A 14761-nucleotide genomic window follows, 5' to 3' on the forward strand; every position below is an offset into this window, starting at 1 on the left:
ATGGTGCGTAGGGCCTCATCACCCTGAGGGGCCTCAGCGTTTTTTCTTCTCTGTCTCTCTCTCTCTCTACACATCAGTCTGGTGTTTGCATGATAAGTATGATCTAGGTAAGCATATACAACTTTGACCAAACATTAACTTTACCTGGCTGTAAATAAAACTTAAAGATATCTATTTTTGGAGATCAGTGCCATCTGTGATCAACTAAGTGTCTGCTCGCTCTCCCTCTCTCTCTCGTTCTCTCTCTCCTGATATTTGCAGCACAGAAACTCTCATCATGTCATAATCATTATCGTTTTTCTGCAACCTCTCTTGTCAAAAAATTAACTTCCACCATTGTTTAGTTTGTAAATTTATGTTAGAACTCCATAAAGATCCCGCTTTGGTTCTAATCAGGAAATAATTGATGTTGTGGAACTTCCTCGCACAGATCAGCTGTTTTAAAATCAGATCGTGGGTGAAAAAAAAACAACATTTATTTTAAGGTGATTTAATAAAAGAAAGGCTGCTGATGGTAACACTGGTGCAGAAAACAGTGAGGAGGAGAAAGGAGCAAAACGGATGAGCTGCTGTGTGTGTGGGAGGGAGATGGTTGCAGGGCTGTGTTTTGGGGGGGCAAGATCCTCTGGTTTACGCTACTTTAATTTTTAGGAGAAGAACCCAATATAACAGATAGGCCCCTCCTCCCTGTAACCACTGGAGAGAGAGGCAGACAGAGAGAGAGCCTTTTTTCCTCCACACAGACTGAGCTGTTGTTCTGGACTTTCTGTGAGTTCTAGTGGCACATTAATTTCTGATTTTTAAGCATATCTTCTTGAAGAACCGGGACCAGGACCAGAGGATTTGTGCTGTGTTGTGATGCCTGCCATTTTATAACTGTGATGGAGCTGCAGATGAGAATCATCACCTCTTTTCTTTGTAAGTTCTTTCTGTGCATATCTCTTAGCTGATGGTGTTTAGAGTAGAAGTTCTACTTAAAAGATCAGTCAATTTTATTGTGTATAGCAGTGAGAGATAAAGTTGACTGACTAACAGAAGCTCTCAGTTAAATAGAGCTGCTCGATGCTTTTTTTGTTGAGGGAGTTGACAGTTCTTCTCTCGCTTGTATCTATTTTACAGCTTTCAGGTCTTCAGGACTTTTGTTTCTTTATTTAAGCTTTAGTGTGTCTTTTTTATTCTTTTCTAATTATCGTTTTTGTATTAATCTCTTCTTGTTTTTATTCTTATTGGTTTAATCTCCTTTTTTTAACATCTTTTGTTGTCAGGGTTTTTTGGGGTGGTTCTCATGCTTCGTTCTTACGCTCCTATACTTCTAAGCACTTTATAAACCCTCGTTTCTAGAGCGCTTCACAGTTTTCTTTAAACTAAATTAATCAGTTAACTTGTAAAATAATAAAAAAAAAGTGAAATATTTAAACCAATGCATTACCAAAACTTAAATCGATTTAAAATGTATCAATGAAAATACCAACATACCTGGAATACAAAGTGCACAAATACAGATTTTAGATGCCCAACAGTCCAGAACTATCTATTTAGTCCTGTTTTAGTCTCCATGAGAAAAAATGAGCTTTTTTGTCTCTGTAATTTTTTTTTTTTTTTAATGGTCCGTGAGGCTTTTTTTGTGAGACTTCATCTGATGAAAAAAATATTAGAGGAGTGTAGGAGATTGTTAACAAAGTTTTGAGATAAAAATGTTACAAATAGTGCTCCTCCATCAGTTAAGTTCAGCGTAAGTGTAAAGATGACTTTATTTTATTTGACTTTTTTTTAAACTGCCCAAATGTACGTGCGCACACTGCTGCTCTCTTCATACAAACAGCGCTGCTACTCTACTTCCTACAATTTCTCTTTGCAAATGCCTGATCTTATATCAGTATTATGTAGCTGTACATTTCATCCATAACACAATTAATGATTTGAAATGTGTTGCTCAACATTCAGGTGAGGCTGTACAAGGAGGGCTGTTGTGGATGCGTAATGATCCAAAATTTACAGAGTGCAGAATAGAAATAACAGAATCACCTGCATTAAGTCTTTTAAAAGTAACAGGAGAGGTTCATATTTAACATCAGACGTCTCCCTTTCTCATACGTTAGCAGGAGGGAAACCTGACTTTCTGTCTGATGAGCTGCAGACAGGTGTTGAGGAGTGGATAGGCCAGGGGCACATAGTTTTGTTAGAAGCCTGAAAAAGTGTATTTGCAATATGTGACCTTTTAGCACATGTTGTCAGCTGTACTGGAAACATGCAAGAAATTCCACCTGCAGAATGAAATGTGAATAAAATTGCATTTTTATATGGACTTCAGAAAAAAAACTGTTTACATTGTAGAAGCCATGCAGCACACTTTTATTTTCCTTCAGAAATATCTGTAAATTCTTGTACAGTACAGACTCTACTGAAAATGCACTACACCAAACACTGATGTCAGGATAATTTAAAAATTATCAGAGGTCCACAGGTAATACTAATCCTGTGCAAATAGTACTTTATTCTCATCTTCCTCTTGACAGCACCAGGCATCAGCTAACATTTTTATTCATAGTTTTGGTTGACAAAGTTAACACTGGTTTCAGACTAAGTATAACATGTTCAATATCAGAGTCTAAAATCAGTTTTCACCTGAGGGATTAATAAAGTGTGTCTTCTTTTTCTTTTAATATTTTCCTGTTCCATCTCTGAACCCATCCCCCTCCTTACATCAGATATACTCAGCCTCTCTGCTTGATCTTTTTTGTACTCAGCCATGTTATTATGTGTAAAAGGTTAGACTCTATAACTGTGAAGTGTTTTCTGTGTTTTGATTCATTTTAAGAAGTCCAACTCACAGATTTTGCAGCTCTTTATAAACTGGATGTTTGTATCCCCTTTGTAATTGACAGTATCAGGCAGAAAGATAACCAACCAACACATTTTAAAGGCTGTCATTAATAGTACTGAACTCCAGTGATTAAGTCTGTTGTATTTGTGTCTGTATGTTCCAGTGATGGTCTCATCTGCAGCTGAGTAGGTGAAGACTGAACTGAAAGGTGTTGAAGGAGGATCCATCACTTTTCCTGATCCTGTGATGGAGACTGGATTTTTTAGTTATGAAAGAACGACAGTTGCTATTGTGAAGGACAGGAAATTTGAAATATTTGAGGAAGCTTATGAGGACAGAATTTTCTGGAACAACCAAACTGGACTCTTCACAATCAGAGGACTGAGGAGGACTGACTCTGGTGTTTATACTGTTGACTCTAAAAAAGGAACTGTTTTCACTGGAGCTCATAAACTTACAGTGTACGGTAAGTAACACTTTATTTTAACAAGGGTCAGTCAGTTTAAAGATGGTGAATATTTATGCAGTCACTATTTTATATTACATATTTTTATTTAGTTGACATTACTTTGTAGAAATCTGTTTTCGCTTTGACATTAAAGGGGTTTCTTTGTCATTCTTTTTTGTCAAAAAAGCCAACTTATGTCAGCCATGACTGATTTATAAAATCAATAAAAGTGTAAAACATCCAAAGGGGTGAATACTTTCATAGGCACTCTGTTTCAAACTTTTGTCTTTATGCACTGAAACTTGAAAAATAAGAGGATCAGTTACCTGCAGTGGCAGACTCAGAATGTTTTAGGAGGAAGGAGGAGGAGGAAAATGTTAAAAAGAGCACCTGCTCTATCCAGTTATACACAAATGTTGTAGTATATTTGTCATTAAATATCCAGGGCTAGTTTAAATGTTTATATGCCTTCCAGGCCACCTTACATTTACTGATTTAAAAAGAAACAGCAGGTTTCATCCACTGAGAGGGAACACAGAAGGGAATTTAAAAATGTGACCACTGGGAGATCACTATGCAAGTCATTTTGTTACATTTTTTTCACTGAAAGGACACTAAAAACTGAGCTTTTTAAAGTTTAGTCAACTAGGACGGAACTTTTCTTGTTATAAAGACTATGGGCTATCTTGATACAACAGAACATTTGGCATTGGTCAAGTTACACCAGTCATTGCCTCAGCTTTAGTGTGACACCACCATTGACTTCTGCATCTCCAAGGAGAACTACAACACAATAAGATGATAAACTCTGACTGTAACTCATGGTAACTGAATGATGACCAAACAAACCAAGTCAACAGAGCACATGAATGCGAAGAGAGGGAATGGAGGGAAGGTGAGAGAGGCGGTTATTTTTGAGGACTAATGAGAAACCAGCACGTATGTGTCAGGGGTTATTTGGGGAAGTCCGAGTCTGAGAAGAGGGAACAGACAATGACACACAGTGAACTTTATCTAATAACAGCACTGTTTAACAACTCTGGTTTAAGTAGAGTTAATCTTATTCCTTTCTCACACAGTTTTACTTAGTGACCTCTGGTAATTTGTAATAATCATGAAGGATGTCTGCATTGTTAAGCCCTTGTGAATTGAGCACGTGGACTAAAACTAGACTAAAACTACAAAAGGTAGAAACAACTAAAATGTGACTAAAACTCAAAGGCATTGAATCTAAAGACTACGCCTGAGACTAAAATTAAAAATAGCTAGCAAAATTGACTCTGGTTCAAGACAAAAATCCCAAGTATCAACCTTTTCTTGTGTTTTGGCTGTTCCTTCAGATGATGACAGTGTTTGGGATGCAGTTGTGACATTAAAGTGTTCTCAGTCTTCAGCTATTTATTTAAGAACAAACTGAACCAGTTATAGTCTAGGAGTTTATGTTTAACTAGCAGATAGAGGATGTACCTTGAGGGGTGAGTTCTATCTGATTTTCAGATATGACTCACTAATAAACAAAAACTTCAACAGTTAACGGTGGAGGGGTCAAAGAGGTGCCAAACTGTGTGTGTGCTGGGGGGTTTTCAGTTAATTTCCAGTGGCAGATGGCACCCATTCATGTTAGGATTACACACACTCTGCAAACATAAATTTCATGCCACTTATGTGTCCAAAGACACAGGTGGGAGGTTAAGCTTTGGTTTAACCCTTTAACTCCTGAGCCTCTGGACGTGTTCTTATTTTAACTATAAATGGCATAGAAGATGTCTTGTAAGTGCTTTTGCCCATTATTCTAGAGTACTTTAATATCTGGAAGTTGTTCTGTTTAAATCAAAACTGAGTTTCTGGGCTCTTTTCTTATTTTAATCATAAAAGGCCCAGAAAATGTCCTGTGAGTATGTGCTTTTGCCCAGTTTTCCACAATACTTAGAACTTTTAATATATGGCAGTTATTTACATATTACTGTGTGTTAAGTGTTTAAACAGTTTAAAATGAAGAAACACAAAAAAGGGGGAATGTTATGCTAGAATCTTCGTGGGAAAAGGGGAAATTACAGAAATAACCGTATGCTGGCTGTAAAGCACAGTTTCTTAGCTTTCAGAAACTGTTTGAATTTTTCCGATCGCACAAACGGTCACGCAATTATGGTCATGTAAAGTGTGCTTCAACAGCGCGTCGTCGACGACGCGCTAGGAGTAAAAAAGGTTAAATAGACTTTTGTAAGAAATAGTGTTGCTTTTTATTCAATTCAAACAGCTCTATTGGCTTGAAAATTAATCACTTTTTTGGCAAAACAATTCACAATGAAAAGATTCACAAATTCAAAGGTGCAAGGCTGTTGGTTGGGAGGAGACTGAACAGTTGTTCCTCAGGCTCTGACAGGATCTGATATTTTTAGCAGCATCTATGCAGGTGATTCTTTGTTCTCCTAACATGTATGTCATTTTATCTTCATCCTGTAGTGAATCAAAGTGATGAACCCTTTGTTTGATTTGATTCTTAATTCTTTTCTGATGTGGTCATATTTACTGCAGTGCAGCAGGAAGTGTGTTTCTGTTTCTCCCTGGTTCTGTGTACACAGCTAGTCTCTAGATATCCAGGTGTGTGTGTGTGTGTGTGTGTCTACCTGTCTCTATGTTCACACACTGATCGCTGAGTCTGTACATGGTCAATGTCTTCCTCAGTTTCTCATCAGTCACTGTGCTTAAATAGTCTTCTACAGTCTACTGTCTGTAGAGCCCCAAAACACTGGAGTTTACTTTGACTCCTTGTTGTGCTCGTCCAATAGTTAATGTAATCTTCTTTGTCTCTCTGTTAGCTGATTGGTCAGGATGGTGTCAGGGCTGTCCTGAGGCCTGGTACTCAGTGTTAATTTTTTTGACTAAAACTATTCATCAACAGCCTTTTTTTCCATGACAAAAACTAGACTAAGACTAACAAAAATAGATCTCTGATGACTAAAATTGACAAAAACTAAGTTTAGTTTTCGTCAAGATGACTAAAACTCGACTGAAATGTAATGTAGTTTTTGTTGGACATTCAAAATCCATGATATTTCTCCATTGTGTCCAAAACAATGCATCAGCTATTCAGCCTCTCAGCTGTAGAAAGCAGTGACCCCAGGTTTGGCAGAGTGCAGAGAACACACTACCATGACTTGGTACCAGGTTTAGGCAGGAAAATAAATGTTTGGACTAAAAGTAAAGACTTAAATGTTTTGAGTTTTTGTCGACTAAAACTAAAAAGGATAGAAATGACTAAAATGTGACAAAAACTAAAATGCATTTCATTTAAAGACTAAAATTAAAAATAGCTGCCTAAATTAACACTGCTGGTTCTGTAAGGTGAGCTGAGCCTCAGGATCAGCTGGCTGAAGGGGCTCTTTTCCAGGGTCTCCTTTTGGTAAAATAGAGCTGTGTGAGCGTTTTATTAATCACAATAAAAACTTTGCTCAGACAAATCAGCTCATTATAAAATCAGAGTTATTATTTAGAGAGCCTCCACAATCTAGCTTTAAAAATCCTGAATAAAATCTGAATTCAGCATTATCACCACCACACTTAAAGTACAAGACTTTATTTTTCAGTATTGTTACCAGTTTCCATCATATAAGTTTAGTGTTCTTCCTCCTCTGTCGTTCAGCACCTACAGGCCAAAGAGCTGCAGCAGATCCACCAGACCAGAGCTGGTTCTGCGTATCACTGATCGCTCAGTCAGCTTTCTCTGCAAAAGAAGGCTGAATCCTGAGCTGTTATTTCTGCCTGATCACTTGAAACTCATCACAAACTTTACTACTTTAAAGAAAGCCACTAAATCCTGGTTAGTTCAGCAACAAAGCTGCACTCAACTCTGATTTTCTCCAACACTGTCAAAGCTAAATGTGTTTTTACTGTTTCGTGTTGTACCCAGTTCACATTTTTCCTTCTTATTTATGGTTTGAACCTTTTATTCTCATGAAAACCCCTCTAGGAACTGGTCTTGTATATTAGCATTCACTATAAACATTATGCTAATTGCATTGGGGGGCTGTTCACAACATATTTTGTATCTGTCCCTCACATATAAACCACAGGTTTGATTTTACCATCTACAGGAAAAAGTGATGCATCGCTGTCAGAAAATGAACACAAATGAACACAAATTCTGTTATCATTGGTAAAATCCGACAGACTGGGCCTTTATAAATTAGTTCCTACCAAAAGACCTTTATAAACTTTCCTGTTAACAACTGATCATGATTTCATTTCAGTTTTCTCACTCTGACTTTTCATTATTTCTTCTCCAGAGCCTGTAGCAGCTCCTGAAGTGAAAGCTCTGATCGTGAGCAAAGATAACTGCACCTTAATATGTTCTGTGGAAAAAGCTGAGGAGACGACTCTGCTGTGGTACAAAGACGGGAAAATACTGAAGCAGAGCAGCCTGGCTCTCTCTCTGCCTCTCACTGTACAGGACTTCAATGCATCTTATTCATGTGTGGCAGCCAATCCTGCAGAGAATAAAACTCTTGATATCAATGTTGCAGATTTTTGCAGTCTACCAAAAGAAGAAAACCTACGTCAAAACAATTGTAAGATTTAAGTAAGGTGTACATCCAGAATTTCCCCTCTGGGATTAATAAAGTATTATCTTATCTTGTCTTATCATGTAATTGAATTGCTGTCACATACTGCTTTTGCTGTTTTGTATTATTTGACGCTGTGTTTGCGTTTTCACAGTAATCGCAATCCCCATCGTCTTGGTGGTGACTGTTGTTCTTGCCATGTTCATCGGGTGGATTTTCATTAAAAACAAGAAGAGGAATGAGACACAAGGCAGGTACATGTTTCATTCTTCTCAGCCTAATTACAAACAGGGATGAAATGAATAAATTTATCCATGTGTTTCAATATATCTTTGCCACTTTTCAGAACTTGAGCCTTGGAAACTCAAGAGTTCAAGTCTGTTAAAATTCCTTTTCCGGATCCATAATCTGACTAAAAACATCACACTTAGTCTGATACATTTTTTTTAACTCATTGCAAACACAACATGGGCTCATACTGTGAAGAAAAAAGTAGTGATGATATTTTGTGGTTTTTCACACCTTTGAAAAAGGAATCACTGGTTCTAACCACTCCTGGCAGAGCTCTTCATGTATGTTGGTTATTTGCACAAGCTTGTGCGTCACAGCGCTGACATGTTATAGAGAAAGAGCCCAGTTTCCTGGTTTGGTCTCCTGTGTTGTGTGGTTTTGAGTTAAAGTTCTCGTCTGATATATTCTGTGATTTAAAACTTTAGAATTGGAACAACACCGTCTTTTAAAGGAGACATGTTATACCCTTTTAAGACAAGCTTAAATTGTTCTCAGAGGTCCCCAAAACATGACTGTGAAGTTTGTTGCTGAAAAAACACTCCAGTATAGGAATTTTGTACGTTTGTACGTTTCAGAACGAGCCGTTTCTGTGGCTGTGGCTTTAAATGGTAATTAGCTGTCTGACTCCGCCACTGACCACACCCCTTTCAGGAAATGGATGCAGTACTCCTGGTACTACAGACATTTTTATCCAAAGTTTAGAACTAGACTGGGATTTGAACCATCAACCTCCCAGACCGTAGCAGGATAACCCATTGAGCTATCCAGCATCTCAGGTGGTAGTTGAGAGGATCACTAGAGGAGGGCAGAACTTTCCTCCAAGTGGGGGAGGGCCAGCCAAACCTGGGGGCGGGTGCTCATGCTCCTGGTGAGGTCACCAGGAGCTAAATCTGAGAACAGCTTGTTTCAGCACACATTTTCTGAAAGGTGGAGAAAGAGAGAGGGAGAGGGAATGGATTTTTCTGGTATTTGAGGGGATTGTGGACAGACCAGGGACACATATTTGTGTTAGAAAAGCCTGAAAAAGTGATTTTTGCATAATATGTCTCCTTTAAGGGAAGTCTCAGAACGAGGGAGTTAGAGAAAGGGAGCTGCAGCTGCTGCTGTAAATAAATACCATTAGAGGACAATAAGTGTTTTGCATTCTTTTTCTCTGCATGTGGCTGTTTATCACAAAAAGACAAAGAGTTTATTAATGAGTGGGCAGCAAAAATAGTAGTTATTCAGTCATCACGACCCTAAAATTACACACAGTATAGAGTTTAAACAAAGTTGACAGTCCTGTATTGAGCAGTGACTGAAAAGAGCAGGATCAAAATGCTTGTAAATTCAATCTTACTTTATTTTTTTGAATAAATCCATCAGCATCCAGAAAAGCAAAGAAACAATGAGGTAAAAAAAATATCACACCTTTACAAACCATTTTCTTGAAAACCAAAATGATTCTGGGGTTTAACTCCAATAATACAATCACACCTTTTATACTTTTTTTAAAAACCTTTTCGTGCAATAAACATACAAACAGTGATGCACAATATCATCAGCACATCAGTATCAGCAGATGTTGAATTAGAAAGTTAAATTATCTTCTAGGCAGATGTGAAGATCTCTGCCAATATTAACAACTGATACTCTATACGGACAAAAGTATTCAACCACCTGACCATTACACCAAAACAGCCAAAAGTAGTCAGAGCTCGGGTCTTTCCAGTACTTCAGAGGAGATAAACACAGCCAGAGAGGAATTTGACTCTGAGGGAAACAGAGCCTCCTTGTTTATTAGGCTGAACAGTCAAATCATCAGGATGGAATTTCCTGCCTCTCAGTGTTTTCCTGTAAATCTCTTCACCTGTGGGAGTCACAGCTTCAGCTCATGGCTTTGGTATGGGAGATCAGAACACACTCCTTCATATAAATCCATGATCTGTATGATCACAGAAATAGAGCCATGACTTTAACAAGAGTGGATGATGAAGATAAAATAACCATTGAGACATGAATTACGTATACAGAGCTGAAAACCCTTTTGTTTTAAATCCAATCTTCTATTATTGATGCCTGATCCACTCCAAAAGTGTGAAACAGTGGTTCCAATATTGTTTGTGAAATGGCTCCGACTGATTTTCCATCTTCTCTCAGCTTCATAACCGCTTGTTTCTCACCCATAGACAGCTCTTTGGTTTTCATTTTGACTACACCTCTATACATGCAGTCTCCAAAAGCAAAACCCAAATTTGAAACTGAGCATAGACACTCAGGAGTATTTACTGTGTGAATAATCAATGTAACAGACACACCTGGGCAACAAAACACACCTGTTAGTCACATGTTCCAATACTTTTGTTCACATGAGAAATGGGTCTGTTCAAACAAAAGGTGCATATCAGATCCAGATGTAAATACCTGGAAATAAACGCTGAAATGCTGATCTCTTGTCCCATATTCATCTTTTTATGTCAAACCCAATTGTTTTGAGTCTGTGGCAAAAATAAAGATATTGGCCTCATCGTTCTAGTACTTTTTGGAGGGGAGTGCATGTGTCCTTACTCTCCAGCACTTTATGTTCATCTTATAATAAAAGCATTGTCGCTGTGGTTGGACATTTCCTAAAAAAAATAGGTTTGATTTAAAAACTTACCTTGCATCTCTTTGTGTCCCTGCAGGCTCTAGAGATTCAGAGGTGGTCTACACAGACATACGAACAAATGAAGACCGACGCAATCAGGCGAGAAACACACCCGACTCATCAGGACTGAGTGATCGATCCAACCTAGCAACCATTTACGACAAGCTTCAGGCGCATTGCATCGCAGAGACTGATGATCATGTTTACGATCAAACTATTAGCTGTGCTACCTACTTGTTCTAGTTTGTTCACTGTTTATTTGTGCGGTCTTACATTGCACTAGTTTATTTTATTATTATTATTTTGCTTTGAATTAAATTGTTATTAAATGAATCACCTTTCTCAAAGTTTCTTAAACACTGGAGGGTCATCAAGCTCCATGTTCTTGTAGGTCTGGGTGATATGGCCTATGAACCTAATCTTTGAAAAAATTCAATGTACGATTTTAAACAAATTTTTCTTATCGTTGTTAAAAAACACACACACAAATGACAAAAAATGTAATAAAAGCATGTTTTTTCTTTTATTGTATGAATTGAATGTAACAAATACCAACTGAATTTTCCTCTTGGATAAGATCAAGCTGTAATTTGGTCTCAAAAATGCTCTTTTTTTACTGCAAGGAGAGTTTACATCAACAGAAAGGCTGCAGTTATTTGCAGCAACATGTGATGGCATACAGAATTCATGTCTGAGCAAAACATGATGTTTTTAATCTCTGTATGTTCAATATTGTTACTGCTCCTATAGTTTTAGGTTTCGCTTCTGTAATGTTGAGGTGAGTCAAGCTTTAACTGACTACACCTTATTTCCTATTGGGGGTGTTCACAATAAAAGCCCTCAATAAATATTAACAGCTACAGACTTTTATTGTGAAGGAATTGTTGGAAGTAACGTTTTTAATCATTGTTCAACTAAGCTCCTGCAGCGGTACCGGTGACTTTATGCAAAGTGCAGCGTTTACAGCTGCATCTCTTCATACATCTCTGTCTCATTTAACACCACAGCTCACTTCTAGGACTGAACATGGACTTATATAGCAAGTCAGGAGTTTAAACACATTTCATGCTGTTGTTTTAGTGGAATCACTGCAGCGCTGAGCTAAAGACAAACCAAGGCAACCCAGCTTGTGTTAAAGTCCCAGACAGACCAACAGATAGGCTCTGCAAAGCAAACACAGTCCTTATTATTACAGACATTAAACTAAGAGAGGAAAAACACAGGTTTAATCTGTTTACTGTATTACAGATTAAATACAGCGGCACAAGTGAGTGACGTTCTAATAGCCTATTTCATTTTCTGAGAGTGTAATGTGAACTCATGTCCTCTTAGTCAATATGACACGTCTGACTTGTTACACTGTTGCTGAACACACACAATTTTCTCATATTGCTCCTTCAAAATAAAAGTCTGCCATGAAAATGAGAGGCAGAGGCTTTAACTGGGACAAATTTAGCAGAAATAGTGGCTAGAGTGCCATTACATCCTCCAGTATCTTGTGAACTTACCTAACCAGTATATCTTATTTTTTTATTCCCACATGAACTGTAGCTGAACTTTAACACGCCCTTTATCACAGTCATATGCAGTAATGCTCTCCTTCTCTCTGTTTTTTTGCCATATGTCAGTTTGCTGTAGGGACTGTCCCTGTGGGACAGGGGTTAAAGATGAGGCTCTGTAAAAAAAAAAAAAAAAGGTTCCCTGTCAAGGAAATAGGAAGAGAAGGATGGTTGACAAAAGATCACTTTTTTCAGTGGTAAAATAACCACTTCAGTTTTCCCTCTCTTTGAACTGGTATGTCACATGTAACTTTTTTGAATTTTGTTTTTCTCACATAATTTTATTAGAACATGTATTCCAAAATGCTCCTAAGATTTAAATCATGCAGTTTCACATGGAATAGAGCAGTATATCAAGGGTAAATGTATACATCAGATATTTTATATAGCTAGCAGTGCACTCTCTGTAATCACCTTTATTTTTGCAGACAACAAATGCTTTTGCAGTAAAACTTGAGTGGAAATGTCAGTGTACAAGTGTTTGAGCTCCAAGGAAACAAAAAATATGAAAAAGCAGTTTGGCTCCCCCTGGTGTCTGCATCAGAGCCCAAGCATGGTTTTACTGTTTCAGTTCCTCTAAAATAAGATGTTTATTTGGACTTGTCAGGTGAATATCATTTAAATTAAGAGATAATTTTAAGTATAGATGAGACAAAAACAGATTTATTTATTGTTTTCAGTGCAAGCCTACTTGGCAAGAAACCTACTAAAACAATCTTCAAACTGCAAGTTTCACCTGAAGATTTTCCTTTTTCATTTCATTCACACAGGGTGTAAATTCCACCTCTGAATCAAAACAATAGCAAAGCCATGACACAGAGGGGAACAGGGAGCGATAGGAGTAAATGGTAAATGGACTTGAGCTTGTATAGCGCTTTTCCAGCCAAAGCACTTTTATACTGCAGGTTACTGAACACCTACCCATTCACACCCATCCACTCACCCATTCATTCACTGATGGCAGAGGCTGCTATGGAGAATTGGACATGAGTATTAGCTGATCTCTTTTGTATGCTTCCATACCCATTTACCAACGCAGCAGTGGGAGCAAACTGGGGTTAAGGACACATGGGGATATGACAGCAGGAGCTGGGGATCGAACCACAACCTTCTGATTGTGAGATGACCAGTTCTACCTACTGATCCAGAGTCGTCCCTAAGGTGTGTTCAGATCAGGCTCGATTGATTTGAGCCAAATCAATCTAGCTGCTAGCTGTTAGCCATCAGTGTCAGTACACACACGTAGAAGCCCTGGTGTGCAGATCTAACTGGTGTCGGATTAGGTGGCGATTGTTAAGGCAGATGTCCCAGTGTGATGTTTATCTTAAATTACATTTAATATGAAATAATGCCTTGCTCTCCTATTCATAAACTCCACATAGTCATGTGACTGTGTGGAGACCTGGAGGACAACAAAAGCTGAGGACAGTGGTATTTACTTTGAATACTATGTGGCTGCAGTACCAGCCAGATTTTAATTTTCATCTTTTCAAAACCTCACACACAAACATCTCCTTAATCTTGCAGAGCTGATGGATTGGCCAGATTCCATGTCTGTTTTTGCTCTCCATCAGACCTGCTTAAGCATGAGTTTGCAATATAACTTTTGGGTTTAGTTGAAATGTAAGCTGGTAAATACACACCCCCTCCAAAAGTATTGGAGGTGAAACCAATTCCTTTATTTTTGCTGCAGACTCAAAACATTTGGGCTGACATCACAAGATAAACATGAGACAAGAGATCAACACTTCAGCTTTTATTTCCAGGTATTTGTATCTGGATCTGATATACAACTTAGAAGATAGCACTCTTTGTTTGAACCCACCCATTTTTCATGAGAGCAAAATTATTGGAACATGTGACTGACAGGTGTATTTTGTTGCCCAGGTGTGTCCTTTTACATCTGTTATTTAAACAATAAATACTGCTGAGTGTCTATGCTCAGTTTCAGATTTGGGTTTTGCCTGTGCAGACTGCATGTTGTAACCAACATGAAAACCAGAGAGCTGTCTATGGGTGAAAAACAAACGATTGTGAAGCTGAGAAAAGATGTAAAATCAATCAGAGCCATTGCACAAACATTGACATAGCCAGTACAACCATTAGGAATGTCCTGAAGAAGAAAGAAACCACTGGTGTACTCAGTAACAGATGTTGAACAAGTAGACCAAAGAAACCATCAGCCAGAAACATTGAGGGGCTGTAAAAAAAAACCCTAAAACAACTGTGAGGGACATCAGCAACAACCTCCAGAGGACAGGAGTGAAGGTATTGCCATCTACACCAGAAGATACAAACCACTCATTAGCAGGAAGATCAGGAAGGCCAGGCTGGAATTTGCCAGAAAGTACAGAGACCAGTCTCAGAAGTTTTGGGACAAAGTTTTATGGTCTGTTGAGACAAAGATGAACCTTTACCAAAGTGATGGAAAGACTAAAGTTTAGAGAAAGA

General features: G+C 38.1%; 1 protein-coding gene across 2 annotated transcripts; it reads left to right on the plus strand.

Moving 5' to 3' along the window:
• The first annotated feature begins 692 nt into the window (after window positions 1-692).
• LOC121508907 lies at window positions 693-11579 on the plus strand. 2 transcript variants are annotated; one of them, XM_041786048.1, is made up of 5 exons: window positions 693-918; window positions 2988-3290; window positions 7559-7840; window positions 7989-8084; window positions 10789-11579. In XM_041786048.1, the coding sequence occupies exons 2-5, from the start codon at window positions 3071-3073 to the stop codon at window positions 10992-10994; spliced, it is 804 nt and encodes a 267-aa protein (XP_041641982.1). In that variant the 5' UTR covers window positions 693-918; window positions 2988-3070; the 3' UTR covers window positions 10995-11579. The 2 variants fall into 2 exon arrangements, with proteins under 2 accessions (XP_041641982.1, XP_041641984.1); XM_041786050.1 differs by having other exon boundaries at window positions 7989-8088; window positions 10789-10923.
• Window positions 11580-14761: the final 3182 nt, after the last annotated feature.

The sequence above is a fragment of the Cheilinus undulatus genome, linkage group 4 (genome assembly GCF_018320785.1).
Source record: "Cheilinus undulatus linkage group 4, ASM1832078v1, whole genome shotgun sequence".
Taxonomy (NCBI): Eukaryota; Metazoa; Chordata; class Actinopteri; order Labriformes; family Labridae; genus Cheilinus; species Cheilinus undulatus.